Source organism: Cetorhinus maximus, chromosome 1 (assembly GCF_964194155.1).
Source record: "Cetorhinus maximus chromosome 1, sCetMax3.hap1.1, whole genome shotgun sequence".
Lineage (NCBI taxonomy): Eukaryota > Metazoa > Chordata > Chondrichthyes > Lamniformes > Cetorhinidae > Cetorhinus > Cetorhinus maximus.
In genome coordinates, this window is record NC_135879.1 from 115,638,233 (window position 1) to 115,664,153 (window position 25,921).

Sequence of the window (25,921 nt, forward strand, 5' to 3'; positions counted from 1 at the left end):
CGTCATCCCTTGATAGGGGAGGGGAATGAGCGTGGGGGTCCCTATGTGCTAGCATATTCCAGCAACTTCTGCTGGAAGAAAATGTGTGACGATAATGGTGAGAACAGGAATAGCGTTTCACTGCAGGTTGTCTTTTAAGTGCTACTTCCTACTAAATAGGTAATGTGCATGTAGAAAATATAGCCTGGCTTAAACATTGGAATATTTTTTGTGATAAAGTCTCTCGTGTTGGGTTGAAGGAGGCCCAAGGTAGCACCCCACAAGGTTGAATAACCTACCGACTGATTAATACTCCATAATGTCTATTATAGTCAAGTCCTAGAGGCCAACAAACGAGTGCTTTTAGAACCATATCCACACTAATAGTCAACACCACAGGAGTAAATTGGCAAGGAGAAAAAAAAAAGCATGCTTGGAAATCGAGAACATTTAATCAGCATTTCCATTAATGCTGTCAGTACTTTAGTCCCCAAACATATGGTATCATTATAATCAGTGATTTTGCCAAGAATACTGCATTTTCAACCGAGAATTTCATTTTCCATCTTTTTAGTCTTAGTTCCAGCTCTTAAATTTATTTTTTGTTCTTTTCACCCTTTTCTAAATCTAATTGTATTTATTACACGTTCTTCCTTACTTCCCTAGTTATTCTTGAACATTTAAACATTCAAAATTGGCTGGACATTTAGAAAGCACTATTAAATGGAAACAGTATTTCCCCTCAATGCAAATAAATACTTTCTGAAATCAATTAGCATAAATATTGCATGCTACTGCATTTAAATAAATCCACCTAGATTAAGTCTAAGAAAAACTTACCCAAATAGTTTGCATTCTTATTGAGAAGATTTATATAGATGTTATGCATATACTAAGGCTTTTAAATAAAAATACTTCTCATTTGCATTACAAGTTGGTGGTAAATGCAGTTGTGTCAATGAGCAGATATACAAAACTTGGAAGGAGATTAACCCAATGTGTCCTTGCGTCAATAATCACGTGACTTTTCCATAAATACCACTCAACTCTCTGAAGTGAAAGAGCCGAGAGATTTAGATGTATGACTCAGCTGCGCTCTGATTAAACATTAAAATATTCAGTTGTGTGCCTTTTACACGTGGGACTAATCTCTGGACCCCCACTATCAACAATGTAAGCCAGTTATTTCGTATTCATTCCCTTCCTTTCCCTCCCTAAAAGCGCTTGCACATCCATTTGATAAAGTTCTAACATTTACTTCAAAATTGATGAGAAACCTCTGGCATAAAAGAGAATGCTTAGTCTGCAATGAAGTATAAATCTTTGTGTGAAATTGACTGCTATCTGCATTAAGGATTTAACCTGCTGCGATCCTGCACTCTTAAATGATCAACTTTTTTGATTTAAACATAACAAATACCTATTTTACTGGAATCTAAGCTTAACGTTTAATGTTTCAGAGTTATGCAAGATTGCAGATAATTAATCAGGGACCATCACTAGTAGGCTTTTAATCCTTTGGAAAACATGCAAGCTCTTTAACATTTACTATTATTCAACCCAACACGAAAGGCCTACTGCTGTCTTCAGAAAAAAATATTCCAGTGTTTAAACCAGACTACATTTTATAAATCTACATTGTCTTTTAAGTGCTACTAAATAGGTAATCTGTAGTGAAATCTTCAATCATTCTGGCAGATGACAGAATACCCATTTCCTCTTTTGCATGCAGTCCTAATTATTCTTCAAGTAAGAGAACTTGCCATCCTTACCCAGTCTGACCTACACATGACTCCAGTCTCACATTAGGGGGGGCTGACTCTTACTGGCCCTTCAAAGTGGCCCAGCAAGCTGTAAAACCGCCACTACAAAAACAGAAGTGAAATATCACACAGGGTCCCACAGCAGTAACTCAGGTATCGGATTATATGACTTGAGCAATTTCAGCCTGGTTGAAGTGTCAAACCAACATCGGACTACTAGCGCTAAAGTTGGAGAGCTGTCCCAGAGCAGCAGTGACTTGATACAGTCATACTCACAGAATCATACTACTCAGCATTCACAGACTCCTCCATTAACATCCGAGTACATCCTGTCCTACCAGAGGACTGGGATAGGAGAGGAGAGAGAGAGATAAACAGTGTCACACAATCATGCGGACATGGCCTGGGAGTCCTTAACATTAATTCTGAACATCATGAAGTTCCATTGCTGCAGGTCAAAATAAATCAATGAAATCTCCTGCTGACCATCACCACCAAACTGACAGATCAGTTACCCTTCATGTGGATTATGTGAAGAATTACTGAGGGAAGCAAGGGCACAGCATGTACTCTGGGTGAAGAACTTCAATGTTCACCAAGAGTCCTCGGTTAACACGCACACAAACCAAGCTGTTTGAGTCCTGTATGACAAAATATTGAGTGAGCCAAGATGAAGGAATAAGCTACTTGTCCTCATCCTCGCTATATTTTCCCATATGTGTCATTTCATGATAACACTGGTTAAGAATAACCAATGCAATCCCAGTGAAGATCAGATGTTGTCACCATATTGAAGACACCTATTATCAGGGGAGTGTGTCACAGTTGCTGCGCTAAGTGGGACAATACCTCTATAAACATAGTAACCTTAATGTAGTAGAACACCCCAAGGGCAAGTTAACTGGGCATCCATGAGATAGCGCAACCCATCAGCAGGACTATGTACCACCTTCATCTATAACCTCAAAGTCTGGTACAACCCCTCCATTATCAGACCAACATTGTGTCAAATGAGCAGTGTAGACAGACATACCAGGACCAACACCAGCCCATACCTTAGACTGAGGACCTGACCTAGTTATAAGAGCTACCTATCTGCTTGTTAAACAGCAAAAGCAGAAAGCTATAAAGTTGAGCAGCTCCAGAGCCAAATGCTCAGTCAAGAATGGTGATGACCAACCAGCGACATGAGGTGGCAGCTCTGTGGACAGCTCCATCCTCAACCCATGGGGAAGCTCAAAATGGAAGTATGAGACAAACTGACGAGTTTGCAAGAATCTTCAGTCAGAAGTGTGAAATCATATTCTGCCTCCTCCAGAGGTCCCCGCCATTAGAGCTGCCAGTGTCCAGTCGATTTTGTTTATTCCATCAAATTAAGAGGCAGTTGGTACAATATAAACAACAGCTATGGGCTCTGATAACATCCCAGTTGTAGGATTGAAGAAGACTTGTGCCCAATAACAAAATGAACAAGCTATTTCAGTGCAGCTGTTACACTGACATCTACCGGACAATGGGAAAAATTGCCAGGTATGCCTCAGCCACAAAATGCAGGATAAATGTAACCAACCAATTATTGCTCTATCCACCTTCTCCCAATCAGCAAAAAAAAAAAGACTTGCATTTATATAGCACTTTTCAATTCCACCGGATGGCTCAAAGCGTTTCATAGCCAATGAAGTACCTTTGATATAAAAACGGAAAACGCTGGAAAGACTCAGCAGGCCTGGCAGCATCTGTGGAGAGAGAAACAGAGTTAAAGTTTCGAGTCCGTATGACTCTTCAGAGCTCTGAAGAGTCATAAGTGTTCGAAACTTTAACACTGTTTTTCTCTCTACGGATGCTGCCAGGCCTGCTGAGTCTTTCCAGCATTTTCTGTTTTTATTTCAGGTTTCCAGCATCCACAGTATTTTGCTTTCATCGAAGTACTTTCGATGTGTTGTCACTGTTGAAATGTAGGAAAGACGGCAGCTAATTTGTGCACAGCAAGCTCCCACAAACAGTGATGTGATAATGGCCAGATAATCTGTTTTTTATGATGTTGATTGAAGAATAAATATTGGCCAGGATACTGGGGATAACTTGCTTGCTCTTCTTCAAAGTAGTGCCATGGGAACTTTTACATCCACCCAAATAGACAGATGGGACCTCAATTTAACATCCCATCCAACAAGTGCAGTGCTCCCTCAGTACGGTAATTAAGTGTCAGCCTTGATTTTTGCTGCTCAAGTCCTGGAGTGTAACTTGAACCTGGAACATTGTGAATTAATGGCAAATACACGAGCCACAGTGGACACCCAAAGGGGCAGCATCAGCACCATTAGAAAGATACCTAGGAGGTATTGCCTACTCACCAACTTTCTGGTGCTCAATTTTGGTTTTGACATAACTACTTAGCTCCAGATCTCATTGCAACTTGATCCAGATACAGACACAAGAGCCAATATACGATGATAAACAAAACAATTCCCTCCGTGATGGAAGCTTTATTCAATCAAATGTGGCACCAAGGAACCCGAACAAAACTGAGGTCAAGTTCTTCAGAAAGCAGCTTTGGCCCAACCTGCTTCATCTATGACTTTCCCTCTGTCATAGAGGTCTACAGCACAAAAAAGGCCCTTCGGCCAATCGAGTCTGCGCCAGTCAAACAAGTACCTAACTATTCTAATCCATTTTACAGCACTAGGCCCATAGCCTTGTATGCCATGGCATCGCAAGTGCACATCCAAATACCTCTTAAATGTTATACCACCCTTCCAGGCAGTGGGTTCCAGATTCCCACCATCCTCTAGGTGAAAAACTTCTTCATCACATCCCCTCTAAACCTCCTGCCCCTTACCTTAAATCTATGCCCCCTGGTTATTGATCTCTCCACCAAGGGGAAAAGTTCCTTCCTGTCTACCCTATCTATGCCCCTCAATTTTATACACCTCAATCATGTCCCCCTCAATCTCCTCTGCTCCAAGGAAAATAACCCCAGTCTATCCAATCTCTCCTCAAAATTAAAACTCTCCAGCCCAGGCAATATCCTGGTAAATCTCCTCTGTACTCTCTCTAGTGCAATCACAACCTTCCTATAATGCGGATTCCAGAACTGCACGCAATACTCTAACTGTGGCCTAACCAGCGTTTTATACAGTACCAGCATAACCTCCCTGCTCTTATATTCTATACCTTGGCTAATAAAAGCAAGTATCCCATATGCCTCCTTAACCACCTTACCTGCCTGTCCCACTAGCTTAAGGGGCCGGTGGACATGCACACCAACGTCTCACTGATCCTCGGTTCTTCCCATGGTCCTACCATTCATTGTGTATTCCCGTGCCTTGTTTGTCCTGCCCAAGTGCATCACCTCACACTTATCTGGATTAAATTCCATTTGCCACTGATCAGCCCGTCTATATCCTCCTGTAATCTAAGACGATCCTCGTCACTATTTACCACCCCACCAATTTTCGTGTCATCTGCGAACTTACTGATCAACCCTCCTACATTCAAGTCTAAATCGTTTATATATACCACAAACAGCAAGGGATCAAAACACCAATCCCTGTGGAACCCCACTGGACACAGGAATCCAGTCACAAAAACACCCCTCGACCATCACCCTCTGTTTCCTGCCATTCAGCCAATTCTGAATCCAATTTGCCAAATTGCCTTGGATCCCACTGGCTCTTACCTTCGTTATCAGTCTCTCATGCGGGACCTTATCAAAAACCTTGCTGAAGTCCAAGTAGACTACGTCAAATGCGTTGCCCTCATCTATACACCTGGTCACCTCTTCGAAAAATTCAATCAAATTGGTCAGACATGACCTCCCCTTAACAAAACCATGCTAACTGTCCTTGATTAATCCCTGCCTCTCCAAGTGTAGATTAATTCTGTCCCTCAGAATTGCTTCCAATAGTTTCCCCACCACTGAGGTTAAACTGACTGGCCTGTAGTTCCCTGGTTTATCCCTTCCTCCCTTCTTGAATAACGGTACCACATTGGCTGTCCTCCAATCCTCTGGCACCTCTCCTGTGGCCAGAGGTATTGAAAATTATTGCCAGCGCCCCTGTTATCTCCTCACTTAACAGCTTGGGATACAATTCATCCGGGCGTGGAGATTTATCTACTTTTAAGCCTGCCAGACCACTTAGCACCTCCTCCCTTTCTATGCTAATTTCTTTAATTATATCACAGTCCTTTGTCTGATTTCCATACCCAGGTCATCCCTCTCACTTGTGAACACTGACACAAAGTATTCATTTAGAACCCTACCTACATCTTCCAGCTCCACACACAAATTACCACTATGGTCCTTAATGGACCCTATCCTTTCCCTAGTTATCCTCTTACCCTTAATGTACTTGTAAAATAACTTTGGATTTTCCTTTATTTTACCTGCCAATGTTTTCTCATGCCCCCTTTTTGCTATCCTAATTTCCTTTTTACGTTCCCCCCTACACATCCTCTACTCCTCTAGGGCTTCTGCTGTTTTGAGTCCTTGGTATCTGCCACAAGCCTCTCTTTTTTCCCTTTATCCAATCCTGTATATCCCTCGACATCCAGGGTTCCCTGGGTTTGTTGGTCCCATTCTTTATCTTTACTGGAATAGGTTGGTCATGTACTCTACCTATTTCCTTCTTGAATGAGTCCCACTGCTCTGATGCAGAATTACCGAAAAGTAGTTACTCCCAGTCCACTCTGGCCAAATCATATCTGATCTTATTAAAATCGGTCTTACCCCAATTTAGAACTCTGAATTCTGGTCCATCTTTGTCCTTTTCCATAACAACCTTGAAACTAACGGAGTTATGATCACTATCTGCAAAAATGCTCCCCCACTGATACCTCTACCACTTGCCCGGCTTCATTCCCTAAAATTAAGTCCAGAACAGCTCCCTCACTTTTAGGACCTTCTACATACTGGCTTAAAAAGCTCTCCTGGGATGCATTTCAAGGATTCTACTCCCTCTAAACCTAACACACTATGACTAACCCAGTTAATGTTGGGGAAGTTGATATCCCCCACTATTACTACCCTATTATTTTTACATTTCTCTGAAATTTGCCTACATATCTGCTCTTCTATTTCTCTTTGACTGTTTGGGGACCTATAGTACATTCCCAGCAATGTGATTGCTCCTTTTTTGTTTTTAAGTTCTACCCATAGGGCTTCATTTGAGGAACCTTCTAAAATGTCATCCCTCCTCACTGCTGTAATTGATTCCTTGATCAATATTGCGATACCTCCCCCTCTTTTACCTCTTTCCCTGTCTCGCCTGAAGACCCTATATCCTGGAATATTGAGCTGCCAATCCTGCCCCTCTCTCAACCGTATCTCTGTGACAGCAATGACATCAGACTTCCATGTGTTAATTTGTGCCTTCAGCTCATCTGCCTCATTCGTCAGACTCCTTGCATTAAAATAAATACCATCCAACCTTGCCAAACTCCTTTGTGCCTTAACTGGCCTATAATTTCTATGCCTCCCAGACTCACTTGCTCTCTTTTCTAATTTTGGCTGTGCATCTCCCCTTGATGAACCTCCTCTCAGGATCCCACCCCCCTGCCAAGTTAGTTTAAACTCTCCCCAACAGCACTAGTAAACCTCCCCGCAAGGATGTTGGTCTCATTCCGGTTCAGGTGCAACCCATCCGCCGTGTACAGGTCCCACCGCCCCAGGAATGGTACCAATGTCCCAGAAATCTAAAGCTCTCCCTCCCTCACCATCTCTCCAGCCATGCATTCATCTGGACTAACCTCCTATTTCTATACTCACTAGCATGGCACCGAACTAATCCAGAGATTACTACATTTGAGGTCCTGTTTTTGAATCTGCTTCCTAGCTCCCTAAATTCTGCTTGCAGGACCTCAACCCTCTTTCTACCTATGTCGTTGGCACCAATATGTACCACTATCTCTGTCCGTTTGCCCTCCCCCTTTAGAATGCCCCGCAGGCGTTTAGTGGTATCTTTGACCCTGGCACCAGGAAAGCAACATACCATCCTGGAGTCACGTCTACGGCTGCAGAAACGCCCGTCTGTTCCCCTTACTATTGAGTCTCCTACCATTATTGCTCTTCTCCTCTTTTTCCTCCCCCGCTGTGCAGCTGAGCCACTCTTCAGTGCCATGAGCATGGCTGCACTCCCCAGAGGAACCATCACTCTTACTGTTTTCCAACACACAAAAACGGTTCTGGAGCGAGATGCACCCTGGGGATTTCCTGACCACCTGCCTGACACCTTTCTTCTGACTGATGGTCACCCATTCCCTCTCCGTCTGCACTTCTGTAAGCCGTGGGGGGACCACATCTAAAAACGTGCTATCCACGAAACTCTCAGCCTCGTGGATGCACCTAGTGCCTCCAGCTGCCGCTCAAGCTCCAAACCCGGAGTTCAAGTTGCTGCAGCTGGTGGCACTTCCTGCACACATGGTCGGTCAGAGCACAAGGACTTCCCACATGTTGCAGGTGGTACATAACACGGGACTGAGCTGCCCTGCCATGCCTCTGGTTGAAAGGAAAAGTTAAATACAGTAAAAAAAAAGTTTAATTATTTATATACTTTAAACAAAAATTAGAACTCTTACCTTTCCTTAGCTTGATCTATTTTAAACTGGAGAAAACACTTACCCACTACTCACCAATCCGCGCCCACCTCTGATATTAGGTTAGCAGTGGAGCTGTTCAATGATAATTGTAGGGTTCAGCTCCATTTATAATTCTTGTGATAATGATGCACAGCAGCACATGATAATATCCAGGCCAACAAATAGGATCATAGAATCAGGAGTAGGCCATTTAGCCCATCCCTCAAGTCTCTAATGAGATCATGGCTGATCTGTGACCCAATTCCTTTTCCACCCCTTTGTCCCACATCCCTGAATAACTCTAGATAATAAAAATCTCAGTCCCAAATTTAAAACTTACAACGTATCTAACTTCAGTTCATTCAAAACTTCTATCACCTTTTGCATCTAGAAGTGTTTCCTAAAATGATAGGTAATGTTTGCACCACCTAACTGCTGAGAAATGAATCTCTTTAAGAAAAGGCCAAACTATCTCCTCTAACCTTCAACAGCAACATGATTGCAGATTCCTCATTCAACATCTTGAGGGTTATCAGTGATCATGAGCTTAAGCGGACCAGCCACATCAACACAATGGCTACAACATGCCACTGCAAGTCACCTGCACCATTTGCAAGGCTCATGTCAGATATGTAGTCCTAGTAGAAAACAGGTTTGACACCAAGCTGGATAAACCCGCCGTTTGATCAGAGGTCCAGCTACTCATTCACTGTGCAGTCTCTCCAATACAAGCACACCGATTCACTGTGCAGTCCCTCCAATACAAGCACACTGATTCACTGTGCAGTCCCTCCAATACAAGCACACTGATTCACTGCGCAGTCCCTCCAGCGCAGTCCCTCCAATATAAGCACACCGATTCACTGTGCAGTCCCTCCAATATATGCACACTGATTCACTGTGTAATACCTCCAATATAAGCACACTGATTCACTGTGTAATACCTCCAATATAAGCACACTGATTCACTGTGCAGTCCCTCCAACATAAGCACACTGATTCACTGTGCAGTCCCTCCAATATAGGCACACTGGAGTTGTACTTTGTATAATCTATAGGGTGCAATGAACAATTCACCAAGCTGACGTCCATCAGTACCTTCTGACCCTGCAACCTTTGTTAAGACAGACAAGAACAGGAAAATCATGGGAAGGTCTTAGCTTCCCACCATGCTGACTTGCACATATCACCATACCTTCAATGCTGCTGGGTCAATATCCTGGAATTCTCTATCCAGCACCAAGAACTGCAGAGGTTCATGGAGTGGACCCATCGCCACCATCTCAGGTAAACTAGGTCATAAATGCAGCTTTGACAGTATCAAGCACACCCACAGAACAAATTTTTAAAAGCCCATCCAATTCATACAGCACACCAATGTGGAGATCCTGGGCATCTCAACCTTCAAACTATTTTTATGGAGTTTTTAACTACCATTTGCATTGCATCTAGCTACATTCTCCTCACACTCACCTCTGTAACTCTCTTCCACGCCACCCCCCACCTCCACAAACACATACCCACTCAACATTTGCACTTCCATTCCTTCTTTACCTCAAGTCTGCCAAAATACCTTAAAATAAAATGGTTCCCTGACAGACAGCAAAAACTTCTCTTCAAACTATGAGAAACACTGCAGAAGTTTTAAAAAATATATATATATAGATGAATGTCTCACAGCAATAATTGAAAATGGATGTTATTCCTGTGAATCAGTCACCTCGATGTGTGCAGAACACACAAAAATCTAGAAAATTCAAAACACCCTTCAGGCAAGATCAAAGAAAGATGCAAAAAATAGTGCAGCTGAAAAAGGAGAAATTTCATCTTTCACGGTTAGCTATCCCAAAGTATCCCTTAAGGACAGACAAATAGACGCCACATGAAAATGACTCTGGAGGAACATGAGGCAGTATGTTTAGCAAGGATCAGAGAACTGTTTCAATAAGTGGCAATTTAAAAGAGAAAGCAGCAGAGACTTTGACATTCAGGCCCACAAATCTTCTAAAAGCAGGAGACAAGTTGTTAAAGCTGCTTAAAGCATAAACCGAATCCTAGGTTTATGAATAGAGGCATTGTGAACCAAAGCAAGGAGGTAATAATTAAGCCACATTTAGGACAGTTGCGTTAGGTTTTGGGCACCTTACTTAAGGAACAACTGCTGTATGTGCTTCAAGTTTGAGTGGCAGTTGACTTAAAACTCTAGATGAGAAGCTGATCTTCACTGCCTGCTTTGTGGAGGAGGAAAGGAGTTATTTGGTCCTTGGCAAGTGTGGTATGAGAATAGATCACTTTGTGTCATTAAGTGATGCAGTGCAATAGCTGCTCCCCTTTATCTGTGTGAACTAGGTTTGGCCCATTATGAGGAAAGACAGGGAAACTGGACTAGAACGTAGAAAGTCAAGCGGTATTAAAAAGTGACAGATTTTGAGAGGTCAACCAAGAAACACTATTTCCAGTTATGAGTTAGTAGCCAGCAAGCATAAAGGGACATATGATTAGAAATATGACCAGGAGAAGATCACATGGCCTGTCCAGCCTGCTCTGCACTTTCCCAACTGTTCCCCACCAAAACTCTGTCTATCCCCAACCTTAAATATATTCAACGATGGCACATTTACAACCCTCTGGTGTACAGAATTCTGAAGATTCACAAATGAATCCTTTAAGTGAAAAAATTTCTCATCACTGCCCTAAATGTTCAGCACTTAATCCTAAAACCGTGCACCCTTGCTCTAGATTCCCAGCCTGGGGAATCAACGCATCAATATCCAACCTGTTAAGCCCCTTCATAGCCTTGAGTGTTCAATTACATCACCTCTCATTCTTTGAGACTCCAGAGAATATGGACCCAATTTACTCAGCCTCTAAATTGGGTCTATATTCTGCAGCGTTTAGAAAATTTAGAGGCGATCTCATTGAAATATTGGGACAAATGGTGTGTTTCAATTTTTTTTAAAAAAGATTTAAGGGCACAATATAGGCAAATTCCATGATACCTTTTGAAAAGGAAACAAATAAATATTTGAAAAATAAAAATGATACTATGTGTAATTATTTTAAGAGTTGGCAATTACAATGGACCAAAAGGCCTCTTGCTGTACTGTGAAGCTATTATTTGATTCTGTCCTTGAGCATAATCTAATAAAAGTCAATCCAGAAAAGCAAACAAAATTAGTTTATACCCAGGCCCAGGTGGTCTGGAATTCCACAGGTGGCAGAGAAAAAAAGTCATCCAACGAATTAGATTGGGCCAAACCTAATTCACACAAAGGGGAGCAGCTATGCACTGCATCACCTAATGACACAAGGTGATCTATTCTCATGCCACACTAGCCAAGGACCAAATAACTCCTTTCCTCTTCCACAAAACAGGCAGATCAGCTTCTCATCTAGAGTTTTAAGTCAACTGCCAGTCAAACTTGAAGCACATACAGCAGTTGTTTCCAATACCAAGAGGAGAGGAAAAGAAAAAGTCAGAATTGGAGCAAGCTATGAAGAATGGGCAGTTAACTGGTAAATGGACTTCAACATAGATAAATATGAGGTAAAAAGAAAAAACAGAAACATCACGTACACCTTAGGAAAAAAACTGAATGTGGTAAAAGAGCAAAGAGATCTAGGTACACAGGTAAACAAACCATTAAAAGCAATATTGCAGGTCAGCAAAGCAATTAAAAAGGCTAACAAAACACTGGGATTTATTTTGAGTGGGAATAGCAAACAAAAGTAATGAAGTTATGCTAAACTTGCATAAAACCATATTCAGGTTGCACTTGAAGCATTGTGTACAGTTCTATTATATTATATTTAAAAAAGGGTCTAGAAGCACTGGAGAAAATTTTAAAAATTACAAAATTGTTCCAGACGGAGACATTGTAGCCCTATCAGGAAAGACTGAAGAGCTTCTTACTTTACAAGACTCTGATAGAGGTTTTTAAAATTATGCATGGGTTGAGCAAGGGAGATATGGACAGAACATTTTCATTTGTGTAAGAATCCAAAAGTAGGAACCATGAACACAAGATAGTAAATCTAATAGGGAAAAGAGGAGAAATTTCTTCACTCTCAGAGCAAATGTAATGTGGAAGTTACTACCACAAAAAATGGCTGAGAAGCTTTGAAAAGGAAATTTGATGAGTTGCTGCTGCTGTTGTTTGTAGCTACTCCTGCCAGATCATCTGCTGTCCTGGCATATCATGCTCCTGTCTTGCACCATTCTCACACATCTACTGTGGCTCATCTGTAACCACTCTGTGATGTCCATCATCCAACTACACCTGGGCCGACTCCTCTTTCTGCTGCCCTCTACTTTCCCTCTAGTAGAGAGCTCTGTAGTTTTTCAGCTCTGATCAAATGGCCAAAATACAGACATTTTCTTTTCCAGACGTCACTTTTTAAGAATTTGTTTCACTCTTGCAATTTCAAGCACTTCTTCATTTGTCTTATGGTCTGTATATGGAATTTTTAGCGTATGTCTTAGCACCCACATTTCAAATCCTTTATTTTCTTCCACAGATCTTTAGTTATTGTCCAGGTTTCTGAGGCGTACAGGAATGTGAATAGAATGTAGCAACTTGTGAGTTTTATCCTTGTTACAAGCTTTAATGAGTACATCAGAGAAAAGGGAATAAAGATAGTCCAAAAAGCTGAAATAAGGTAGATGGAATAGGGAGGGTCTCATGTTAAGTATAAATATCCACTCAGACAAGTTGGGTTCAATGATCCATTTCTGTGCTGTACATTCCATGTAATTCAATGGCAAGACTAAAGCCAAGAGTTACAGCCATTTTAGAAGAGCTGCAGATTCAAAAAAGTTTTTTAAAATTCTGCAGATGGAGTTTTCAGGTCATATTAACACTGAGTTAAAAGATGAAGGATCAAAGACAAACAATTCTACACAGCAAATACGAATAAACAGGGAGGTCAGAGCTAATCAGTTACAAACTTTGGATCAAAAGCTGAGGTAGAAGGTGGAGAGAATTTATAAAGGGAAGAGTCAGAGAAAGGTGAAAGCTGGGTTTCAGTGAGAGATAAACGCAACTGGTGGGATGATCGCAGATGGACAGAAACAAGATTCGAAGACGTGCCAAAAATATTGCAAATTTCCATGTTAAAGCAAGAGGAGGTTGCAGTAGACACAGGGTACATAATTATGCATGTCAGAGGCCCTAGCAAGTTGTAAATCTTTAAATCTGTTCATGCGTGATATTCATAGTGTAAATGATGACGAGAAAAACAAGCATCAAAGGCAGCTCACTGTACCATGTAGATGTAGTGCGGTGACTTTTCTCTAGGCACTGCTCTGTGCCAACACACCTATCTAGTTGGAAACTAGCAGCACAGTTATGCAATGATTTTCCACCTGATGATGGGAGGTAGCTTTTCAAAAACACGAATGAGTTCAGGCATTGAATGATCCAGAGGCTGGAACAAGTTTCACCTTCACCTTAATCACCCTCACGTGTAAAAGGAGAACAAGGAGAAATATTTGACAAAGAGCTTAAGGAACAGAAGGGAGGGGGCAGATGAAGGAAAAGAGAAAAATAAATTTACAAGTGCGGTCAGAAGAGTGTGATGAAAGTTGACACAGGAGACAGCTAATAAAATTAAGTATGGTAACCAACCCACAGCATTAGGGTGCGTGGAGCTCAACAGTAGCTATTGAGTGGGGCAGTAAGTAACATTAACACAAGAGAAAATAGCACCCAAGTTGGATGTAACCATTATTCATTACTCCACTGAAGCACAATGGTGACTTCATCCAAATTGGAAAGGAGAGAAAAAAAAGTCACAAGTTCCATTTCCCAGGCACATCACTGTTCAGCAGTTTCAGGCTGCAATTGGCAGAAGTAAACAGGGACCTTCTGCTCTCTCATGCAGAGGTAATGACAGTGCATGGAGAAAGAAGAGGAGAAAACAAGCTTCTTTTAGCGAGTAGGAATAATGAATAGAAATTATACCCTAGATATATTTGGAGAAACAAAGCTAATAACTTACAGCAGCTGAAATATGAAGTTCCAGCTGTTGAGCTATAAGGAGTAGGAAGGTTGAGGTTTGAGTTATGGTTTGTGCTGAGTTAACCAACACTAGTGCAGCAGCAGAGTGAGTGTGAAGACTGGCTACAATATCCAAGCTCTAGAAGAAGAAAAACGTTTCATCAGCCAGGATTTATGCTCCGAATCACTATATACAGATGATGGGCATGTACTTAAGTGGGCTTAGTTGTGATATTTAGTACAGTTAACCCACCTATCAACACTCACCAAGGTTGACAGATGAAGAGTGGCCACTTGGACTGGGTACCAGAGAGTGATCACCACATGTAACCATAGCACAATAAGGAAATCAAATTGCTTTAATGAAGGGTCGAAAGGAGAAAAATAACATCTGGAAAGAACAAAATTGGTCTTTACACGTCAGAAATGAAACTTTTATAACGCCTTTAACGTAATACAACATCTCAAGGCATTTCACAGGAACATAAGACATAGGAGCAGAAGTAGGCCATTCAGCCCATCGGGTCTGCTCCACCATTCAATGAGATCATGGCTGATCTGATCATCCTCAACTCCACTTTCCTGCCTTTTCCCCATAGACCTTGATTTCTAGACAGATTTTTAATCAGTAAATCTCAGCCTTGAATATACTTAACAAACCAGCCTCTACGGTCCTCGGTGGTAAAGAATTCCACAGATTGACTACCCTTTGAGAGAAGAAATTCCTCCTCATCTCTATCTAAAAGGGCAACCCCTTACTCTGAGATTATGCTCTCTGGTCCTCTCCCACAAGGGGAAACAACCTCTCAGCATCTACACTGTCAAGCTCCCTAGGAATCTTATGTAAGGTGGCCTCTCGTTCTTCTGAACTCCAAGTAGGCCCAACCTACTCAAACACTCATCACAGAAAATCCCTCCATATCCGGGATCAACCTAGTGAACCTTCTCTGGACTGCCTCCAATGCCAGTTTATCTTTCCTTAAATAAGGGGACCACAACTGTTCTCAGTATTCTAGGTGTGATCTAACTAGTGCGTTGTATAGTTTTAGCAAGACTTGCCTATTTTTATACTCCATTCCCTTTGAAATAAAGGCCAACATTCCATTAGCCTTCCCTATTACCCGCTGAACTCGTATGTTAGCTTTTTTGTGATTCATGCACAAGGACCCCCAAATCTCTCTGTGCTGCAGCTTTCTGCAGTCTTTCTCCATTTAATTAATATTCAGCTCCTCTATTCTTCCTGCCAAAGTGCAGAATCTCCCATTTTCCCACATTATATTCCACCTGCCAAGTTTTTGTCCACTGACTTAAGCTGTCTATGTCCCTCTGTAGGGTCCTCACCACTTGCCTTCCCACCTATTTACAAAATATAAAACTCAGAATGAAATGGAAAGAGGTTGCTCAAGTGGTTTTCAAATTTAAAGAACCGTTCTAATTAAGCGCTGCACAACGTTCAGTACTAAATAATGTATCCCAGTGCTTCCAGATACAATGCACCAGGATCACTGGCATACTGTATTTTACAACATACTCATACTGTTCATGCTCTAGGGCATTGCTCAAAAACCCCCAAACTACTGTACCTTTCTTCCTATGGCTCCGCTTGGTTTTTTTGGAGGTGGAGGCTCAAATATCCTCTGCTGTTGTTGGGGTGGCAGTGTGGAATAAAGTGGAATGATTTTGATATCTCCAACTTCAGGACCTAGGTCATCAATTTCGCGTTTTATCCGCTTACAGGCTTCATCAATTTCCTGTCAGAATAACACAAGTTCAAACATTATACACTGAACAGCAATTAACTCTGGCAGAACCTCTTAAAAAATCCATTTTTTTCAATAAGACCTCAATAAAATCCAGTAGATCTGATTTTTTTTTTTAAATGCACAAAGGAAAGTAAGTAACCCAGATACAAATACAAGAATTGAGAGAAAAAAGCTGCTAATCTCACAGTACCATCTCTGCCAGTCTAATTTTAAACTTGAATTTTTTGAGAATGTTAAGCACTGTTTTGTTTAGTGTGAATCATGGGGGCAGTTTGAATTTTTTGCCTGCAAGAGGGATTTTAAATTAATAGGATAAAGTGCAAAAACGTTACTTCTAATCTGTATATGACCACATTTGCTATAAATCACCACCCTCTCCCCAAATTATAAATAGCTAGATCCTTCCACCACTCGTCTTAAAATACCATTTCCCATTAGAAAAACTGCTATTCATCTTTCGTAAAAAATCTTTGATGGTGTATTAAACAGTTCTGTACTCTAAGCCAATCACTACACAGGTTAAAGTGGTATAAACATCTTCAGGAATCTAAAAGCCTCTAATATTGACGTTTATGTTTACATACTTTAAGAAATGATAAAAGGATCACTACATCTACAACATATTTGACAAATTTAATAGGCTTATATTAATCTTTAACCTGTTGAACAGGAACTGAATACACATTAGAAATTTATCCTTATCAAGCATGGAATAAAACTTGTCCATCTTGAATAATTACAGCTTTCCAAAGGTAGTCAATAGGTTACTAGCAAATAGCGCTCAGGTCTCACAAACACGATTATAAAAATAAACTTACATTTTATACAGCAGTTTTCACATCCTCAGGACATCCCATAGTCCTTCATAGCCAATAAATTACTTTCAAAGTCTAATCATTGTTCCATAGTCAATTTTACCTCAAATTTGCACCCAGTAAAATCCTTTATAAAATAGTATGGAGAAGAATAACCAGCTTTTAAAAAAAAATGTTACCCAGGACAACGGAAGAATTCTCCTGGTCCTCTTTGGAAAATTCTAGATCCATCTGAATAGGTACATGAAGCCCCAGATAAACATCTCATCCAAAAGATGATAGTGCCAACAATGTAATAACTCCTTAGAGATTCACAAGATTTTGCCAAGGCCAGTGCTTTTCAGTAGCAAGATGCAGTTTCACAAATAAAAGATGTGCAGTATATGCAAGAATTCTTCAGGTCTTGAATTTACACAAGGTTTTCTAAATATCATGGAATTTGAAAGTTAAAAAGAAAATAGAGACTTTATACTGTGAGTTAGCACAACATCCTTCCAATTCTGCATCAAAAGCCAGCACAAAATGAGTCAATGGACCATTCTTTCTAGTGACTGGAAGGATCCAATAAGTTGTCCAGTCTCAATCTGGTTGTGTCAGTCAAAGTACAAAAGACATGTGAAAAATAAATTCAAACTCTTTTGGCAGTCAAAGCAATAATTAACTTGCTCATTTGTGAAAGCTTTAAGAAGCAGAGAAGTAACTCTTGAAAATCTACTTGAGGACTATGACTTGAATGTCATGTCAACATTTGTGAATGCACAGCTGACAGACAAAGCAATCTACAAGGTCCTTTCACACTGCTAAGAATAAACAGCAAAACTGAACTGCACAATCCAGAAAGGTACCAATATCAATTCTCATCTGCCAATACAGTTGAGGGTACTACAATTGGCTTCAATACCCCAGGCTATGAAGGAGAAAGTAAACAGTTTCCACACCTGGTCACTATACAGCGACATCTGCTGGAAAATGCAAGTGTGTAGATGTTGAGCAACGACACGTTTAAGCTCAGCAGTGAACAATCTGCCAACATTCCCTATCGAAGCTCACACACAAAGAATACTCATTCAGGTGAGGAACAAGAGGACTAACCGTACCCATGGCACTGTACACCACCATGAGGCACTGTGCTTGACAAGAAAATTGGCAGGGAAGAAATTTCTATTAATCATCTATTTAAATTTAAAATTGAATCCAGGACACGGAAACTGTCCAGCATATTGAAGTGAATGGTATGAAATTAGGCTAAAGATTCAAAGAAAAGCACCATTTTCAAAGACTGCAACATCGTTGTTCTTTTCCTCCCTGTCAGCTTCATTCGAGGAGGATTAATTTAGAATAGTATGCATTTATATGGCATCTTATTATGTTGACCTCATTTCACAACACTTCAGGCAATTAACCGCTTTCAGAGTGACACACAAATTCAGTAACAACAACTTTACAAATTACTCATCTCAAAAGACAAAGTATGTTTAACCACCAAATACATGAATTCAGGCAAACTAATTTAACCTCATATGAGGTGGACTCAAAAATACAATAGATTTCTGCTCCAGTCTTAAGTACTATGCTGTAGCTTGCCCAGATTTAGAAGATACAGAATCAAGTAGTCAGCCATCTTGGAAATTAGCTTTGCTTTGTAAGAAAACAGTAAACTTATACCATCAAAATAATATTCCCTATTTACAACGGAATTAAACCAATGCATTTTAAAAGTACAGTAAACGATCAGTATTTATAATCTCAGAAGAAAGCTTATTTATAATGGCATAGTTAACAGTAGGCTGTAAAATATAAGCACATGCTCCAGGTTTCGTAAATGGAACAAATATGGATTTGTCATATAAATTTGGCCCAATTAAATTAATTAATAAATTAAGAACATAAAAAATAGGGGCAGAAGCAAGCTATATGTCCCCTCAAGCCTGCGCCTCATATGATAAGATCATAGCTCAATTATGTTAACTCCATTTCTTGCCCTATCCCCATATCCTTCAATTCCCTTAAGTGTCCAAAAATCTATTGACCTCAGCCTTCAATATACTCAATAACTGAGTAGAGTCCTCTAGGGTAGAGAACTCCAAAGATTGATAGGCCTGCGTGTAGAAATTTCTCATTTCAGTCCTAAATGGCCAACCCCTTGTTCTCGGCTCCCCACCCAGGGGAAACACCGGCTAAGCGTCTACCTTGTCACGCCTTCTAAGAATTTTACGTGTTTCAATCAGATCACCTTTCAGACCTTTTAATTTAATTTCCCAAGCCTCCTCTCATTCCTTCGTAATTAAATTTAAACAAAGCCAAGGCCCTGGAGGTGTCAGCTGTGGCTCAGTTCATAGCACCCTCGCCTTTGAATCAGAGGGTTGTGGGTTCATGTCCCACTCCCGGAAACCAAGAACTGTGATTGTACTCAAAAGAGTTGCAATCTGTGACTGTTGATAACTCGAAAGAGTTTCAATGAAGAGTGCAGGTGAGCATGTCAGAAGCAGCACCAGACATACCTAAGATGATGCTGCAATAAAGGACTACATACATACCAAACAGCAAAAGCAACACGCAATAAACAAACCGAAATGATCCCACAACCAACGGATCAGATCTAAGCTCTACAGTTCTGCCACATCCAGTCAGGAATGATGAAGGGCAATTAAACAATTCATGGAGGAGGTGGTTCCACAAAGATACCCATCCTCAATGATAGGGGAGCCTATCACATCAGCGTTAAAGACAAGGCTGAAGAATTTGCACCAACCTTCAGCCAAAAATGCCAAGTGGATGATCCATCTTGGCCTCCTCCAGAGGTCCCCAGGATCACAAATTACAGTTCACTCCGTGAGTTATCAAGGAATGGCTGAAGGCTCTGGATACTGCAAAGACTATGGGCCCTGACAACATCTTGGCAGTGGTACTGAAGACTTGTGCTCCAGAACTAGCCAAATCCCTAGCAGTACAGATCTGCTTCAGCACAGATACAACACTGGAAACCACCCGACAATGTGGAAAATTGCTCAGGTATGTCCCATCCACAAAAAGCGGGACAAAGGAGAGAAGGGAGAATTTCTTCTCTTAGAGGGTCATTAATATTTGGAATTCTCCACCCTAGAGGGCAGTGGAGGCAGGGTCATTAAATATATTCAAGGTTTAGTTAGTCAGATTTTTGGTTTACAAGGGAGTCAAGGGTGAGGGGCAGGCAGGAAATAGGAAAATGAAGTTATTGCCACAATCAGGTCGACCATGGCCTTATCAAATGACAGAGCAGGTTCAAGAAGCCAAATGGCCTTCTCCTGCTCATATTTCTTATGTTCTTAAGTCAGGAGTGTGATGGAATACTCTCTACTTGCCTGGATCAGTGCTGCTCCAACAACACTCAAGAAGCTCAACACCATCCAGGATAAAGCAGCCCAACTGATTGGCACCCCATCCACCATCTTAAACTTTGACTTTCTACCAAAGCCACACAGTGGAAAAAGAGTGTAACATATACAAAATGCACTGTAGCAACTTGCCAATGTTCCTTCAACAGCACCTTCCAAACCCGCAACTGCTACCAACTAGAAGGACAAGGGCAGCAGACACATGGGAACACCACAACCTGCAAGTTCCTCTACAAACTACACACCATCCTGGCTTGGAACTGTATCGCCATTTCTTCACTGTTGTTGGATCAAAATGTTGGAACTTCCTTCCTTCCTAACAGCATTATGGGTATATCTACACCACATAGAAATGTAGAAAATAGAAGCAGGAGTAGGCCATTCAGCCCTTTGAGCCTGCTCTGCCATTCATCATGATCATGGCTGATCATCCAACTCAATAGCTTGCTCCCGCTTTCTCCCCATATCTTTTAATCTCTTTCGCCCCAAGAGCTATATCTAACTCCTTGAAAACATGGACTGCAGCGGTTCAAGGCGGTAGCTCGCCACCACCTTCTGAAGAGTAATTAGGGATGAACGACAAATGCAGGCCTTGCCAATGATGCTCACATCCCAAGAATTTAAAAAACCCTTGTTTTGGACTTAACCACATCATTCTCAAAGTTAATATGAGATTCTATAAAAATCATGAGGTGTCTAACCGAGAGGGTCTGGTGCCATAAGATTACTAATCAACTCTCTCTCATTACACAATACTCAGTCTAAAATAATATATTCGCTAGTTGCTTTCTCAATTTATTCTTCTAGAAAATGGTCAATTGCATTACACAAACTCCTCTCCTCAGGCTACTTTTGCCAATTTGACTTGCCCAGCCTATGTGAAGTTTGAAGCCCTAAGATTATCCTTGTTACGTGCTGCTCTAATTTCTTGATTTTTACTGGGTCCAACACTATGATTACTGTTTTATGTTTGGCAGAGGGGTGGGGGTGGTGGGGAAGGGGTGCTATATACTACTCCCAACAGCATTTTTTGCCTTTTGTCACTTCTTCAGGCTGATTTTACATCCTGCTTTTCTGGGCCAAGATCCTTTCTCCCTGTTCGCATCCTTCACCATCAGAGATACCTCTCTAACCCAACCACCCTAGTTCCCAACCTTATTCACCCAGAAACCAACTCAGTGACAACCACCAAATCAAACCTACTTATCGCTATTTGTGCCATTAATTCATTTACTTTGTTACAAGTGCTTTGTGCATTCAGACATGGCACCTTCAATTTTAACAATTTACTATTTTTCTCCCAGAGGTGGCCATCATTGCCAATATATTATCTTATTAAACACCCGCTGTCCTTTCCTGACACAACATGCTTGATTTCACCCAAATTTCTATTTTGCTCTGCAGCCTTGGCTTTTCTCTTCTGACTGATGAATTTACTCTTGCCTGATTCCTTCACCCCACCTCCACCACCATTCCCCACCCCACATTAACTTAAAGCACTATAGCTAACCTTTATTTCATGACACTTTCCGGTACACAAAAGGTGTTCATTTTTGCAATTAGAATTTATAAATGCAAATTAGCCTCATTAGTACACAGTTACTTACCTCTATAAGCATACCTGAAGTCCACTTTCAAAGTAGGCTGTATAAATTAAGAAATATTTGCATATGGAATTAGGGGGAGGGCTCAGGTGGATAAGATAGTTTAACGAGTTCAGAAATAAACAAATGAGAAGAGGGTAGCACAACAGTCAGAACTTTAGGCAGTACAGGCAAAGGATGTAAAGTAATTGAAACAGGGGTTATAAGAAACATGACAGTAAAACATTAGAGCATAACTACAGGTTAGGGTGTGGGGCCCAAATAAGCATTCTTTACACAAATGCATGAGTATAAGGAACAAACTGAACGAATTACAGGCATAAATTCAACTTGGAGGGCATGACGTGGTAACCATTACAGACAAATGGCAATAAGTCAGCAGGACTGGGAACTAAATATACCAGGTTATAAAAGGTCTATAGGAAAGATGAGGAAAAATAGTAGAGGGAGTGGAGTAGCATTAACGATTACAGCTGATATCCCTTCAGTGCTAGTAAAGGATGCAACTAGAGATAAGCAGGGATTGGGGACTTTATAGATAGAATTAAGAAATAGAAAAGGATTTAAGACTATAGTGGGAGTTGTCTATAGACCACCTGGTAGCAGATGTTAAGTGGGAGTCACAGATCAGTCATGATCACTGAATGGCTGAACAGGCTTGGGGGGCTAAATGGTCTATTCCTGCTCGTATGTAAATTGCATTCAATAAATATTGTATAGAAACATCAAATGATGGCACACAGGAGGACATTCAGCCCATTGTGCCTGCGTTTTGGGTAGAACTATCCAATTCGTCCCATTTCCCTGTAGTTTCCCTATACCTTGTAAAAACTTTCCCCATCAAGTATTTATCCAATTTCTTCTTTGAAAGTTACTATTGAATCTGCTTCTACCACCTTTTCAAGTAGTGCATACCAGAACAGAAGGTGCTACATAAAGAAATCTCTCCTCACATCACTTCTGGCTCCTTTGTCAATCATCTTAAATCTGTATTTCCTGATTACTGATCCTTCCGCCACTGAAGTTTCTCCCTATTTACGCTGTCAAAGCCACTCAACTTTAAATTCCTCTATCAATCGTGTCTTAATCTTCTCTTGCTTTAAGGGGAGCAACCCTAGCTTCTCAAACAAAAACAGAAACAGAAATACCTGGAAAAACTCAGCAGGTCTGGCAGCATTGGCGGAGAAGAGCACAGTTGACGTTTCGAGTCCTCATGATCCTTCAACAGAACTATCACTGGGGGGGGAGGGGGGGGAGAAGAGGGAGAGAAGGGGGGAGGGTTGTTGGAACAAGCAAGCAGTGATAGGAGGAGATAACCAAAAGATGTCACAGACAAAAGAACAAAGAGGTGTTGAAGGTGGTGATATTATCTAAAAGAATGTGCTAATTAAGAGTGGAGAGCAGGACAGGCAAGGTACAGATAGCTCTAGTGGGGGTGGGGTGAAATAAGACTAAAAGGGCATAAAAGGTATAGATAAACGATGGGTGGAAATACATTTAAAAATAATGGAAATAGGTGGGAAAAGAAAAATCTATATAAATTATTGGAAAAAACAAAAAGGAGGAGGAAGAAACAGAAAGGGGGTGGGGATGGAGGAGGGAGTTCAAGATCTAAAATTGTTGAACTCAATATTCAGTCTGGAAGGCCGTAAAGTGCCTAGTTGGAAGATGAAGTGCTGTTCCTCCAGTTTGCGTTGAGCTTCACTGGAACAATGCAGCAAGCCAAGGACAGACATGTGGGCAAGAGAGCAGGGTGGAGTGTTAAAATGGCAAGTGACAGGGAGGTCTGGGTAATGCTTGTGGACAGACCGAAGGTGTTCTGCAAAGCGGTCACCCAGTCTGCGTTTGGTCTCTCCAATGTAGAGGAAACCGCAGTGGGAGCAAGTCCACAAAGTTTAAGTGCTCCATCACTGATTTTATTTGTAAAGGAGATATGTTTTTTCCTAATATTACTGCGGGATACTGAAACAGGCTTATGGGGGCTGTGTGTATGTACATATAGTGTGTGTGTGTGTGTGTTTATGTGTATTTGTGTGTGCAGCACACGCACACGTTTAGTTTAATTAAACTGCAGACAGTCAGACTGCAAGGTTGGAATCATCAAAAGGGATTAGGTGTAAAACAGGCACTTGAAACGGAGATGGGTAAGCTAGGATAAAGTTTCAGCAGATATCTAAAAATGCAAATGCCATTCACATTATAAGTTGAGAGGTTGATTGATTTTCAAAGGGACACGATAAGATGTTTACAACTGGCAAGGTTAATAAGGCAAAGTTATTAAGTTTATTTTTCCCAAAAGTGCTGGCCATAATGACAACATGAAGTGTGCTGTTCCAGTAACCAAGGTTGTGTTAAAAGCCTTTGGAGTTCCATTGGAGTTCCATTGTCGAGTGAGAGGAAGACAGAAGATGTGAAATATCTCCTTTATAGCAACAGTGGGTGCTTGTGGTAATATTGCTGAATGTTTTATAGATTAAAAATCTATTTGAAGTGTTGCCTGAAAGGGGTGTGTAGTTGGGAGTTTAGCTAAGCAGAAATCTTGCGAGAAGTGTTATAAAACTAAACCTAACTGTGTAACTGTAGTCTTGTGTGTTTAAGTTTTCTTTTGTTAATAAATGTTTTAATTTAATCTTTAAAATCTTTAAAGATGGTAGTGAACTCATTACTTCTGACTTCAGTACACAAACTTTCTTGTAATAAATACAATTTGCGAAAGCGTTGTGATCGCGTGGCCAAGTTTCCCTTTGGAATTTGGGCAGCCTGGCAAATGCCACCTCCCATATCATAACACATCCTAATAAAATCTCTTCTGCACCCTTTCTAAGGTTGATATCCTTCATAAAGCGGAGTGCCAAAAATTAAACACAATACTCCAGCTGAGGCCTTAGCAGTATTATATAAAAGATTTAGCCTAACTTTTTGTTTTTATTTTCTATGCCTTTTTATAAAGCCCATATGCTTTTGCAGCAGCTCTCTCAACTTGCCCTGCCACCTTCAACGATTTGTGTGTACACACCTACAGGTCTCTATTCCTGTACCCCCTTTAAAACTGTATCTTTTATTTTATAGTCATTCCTCATTCTCTCTACCAAACTAAATCACTTCATACTTCACTGCATTAAATTTCATCTGCCTGTATCTGCAGATTTCACCATGATACATACTACTCATTGTTTACTACATTTTCCAGTTGTGTATCAGCTGTAAACTTTGAAGATATGCCCTGTATACCAGAGTTCAGATCATTAATATATATTACCAAGAGCAGTGGTCTTAACACAAATCCTTAGAGGACACCACTACATACTTCCCTCCAGTCTGAAAATCATCCTTCATCACACATTCTGCTTTCTGTCCCTTAGCCAATGTCATATCCATTCTGCCACTATCACTCGAATACAATAGGCTTTAGTTTAACTAACCAGCCTATCATATTATGATGGCCCATGTGCTTTTAAGGCAAAAAAAAATCTATGGGTGGAATCATCCCAGTTTTGCACCAAGTGCTGTAGCGGGCATGAAAAACTATGTTTTACCTGCTGGCCGCAATGGTGGACTTTCGTGGGATATGGCTTGCCTCCAACCTCATTAATTATGCAGCCACAGGAAACGCGCTCACTGGCAGGCGGTCTCTGAATCGATCTCACTGTTCCCTTACTCCAGGTGCCATATCTAAACTGTTCTCAGTGCTTACAGCCCAGGGCTGCTCCAGTGAAGACATGGCCCTGAAAGCCAAGGAGAGTTCAGTGACCCATCACTGAAATGCCTTTTGGAGGCCCGCCTTGATGTCCTCCACTCCCACTTTGGCCGTAGAGGTGCAGCAATCTCACCATTTCGACTTGGGAGGCGGTGGTCAGTGCCAACGCTGCACAGAAGAGTTTGGCCATCCAGTGCAGAAAGAGAATGAATGATCTCATCCGTGCCACCAGGGTAAGGCAATATCTCATCATTCTGAACTCTCACACTCAAGGCCATCACATATTCACTAGCACCTCACTCACTGCCAGCTCAAGGGACATCACCATTCACTCTCTCTCACACACCCCCA

General features: G+C 41.1%; 1 protein-coding gene across 2 annotated transcripts in view; it reads right to left on the minus strand.

Moving 5' to 3' along the window:
- Positions 1 to 25,921, minus strand: part of dhx15 (DEAH (Asp-Glu-Ala-His) box helicase 15) — a 117,517-nt gene that overhangs the window by 39,190 nt on the left and 52,406 nt on the right. For both annotated transcript variants that reach the window (XM_078545742.1, XM_078545751.1), the window contains exon 6: positions 15,901 to 16,068. In XM_078545742.1, coding sequence (XP_078401868.1) covers positions 15,901 to 16,068 — 168 coding nt within the window. The remainder of the gene's footprint in view (positions 1 to 15,900; positions 16,069 to 25,921) is intronic.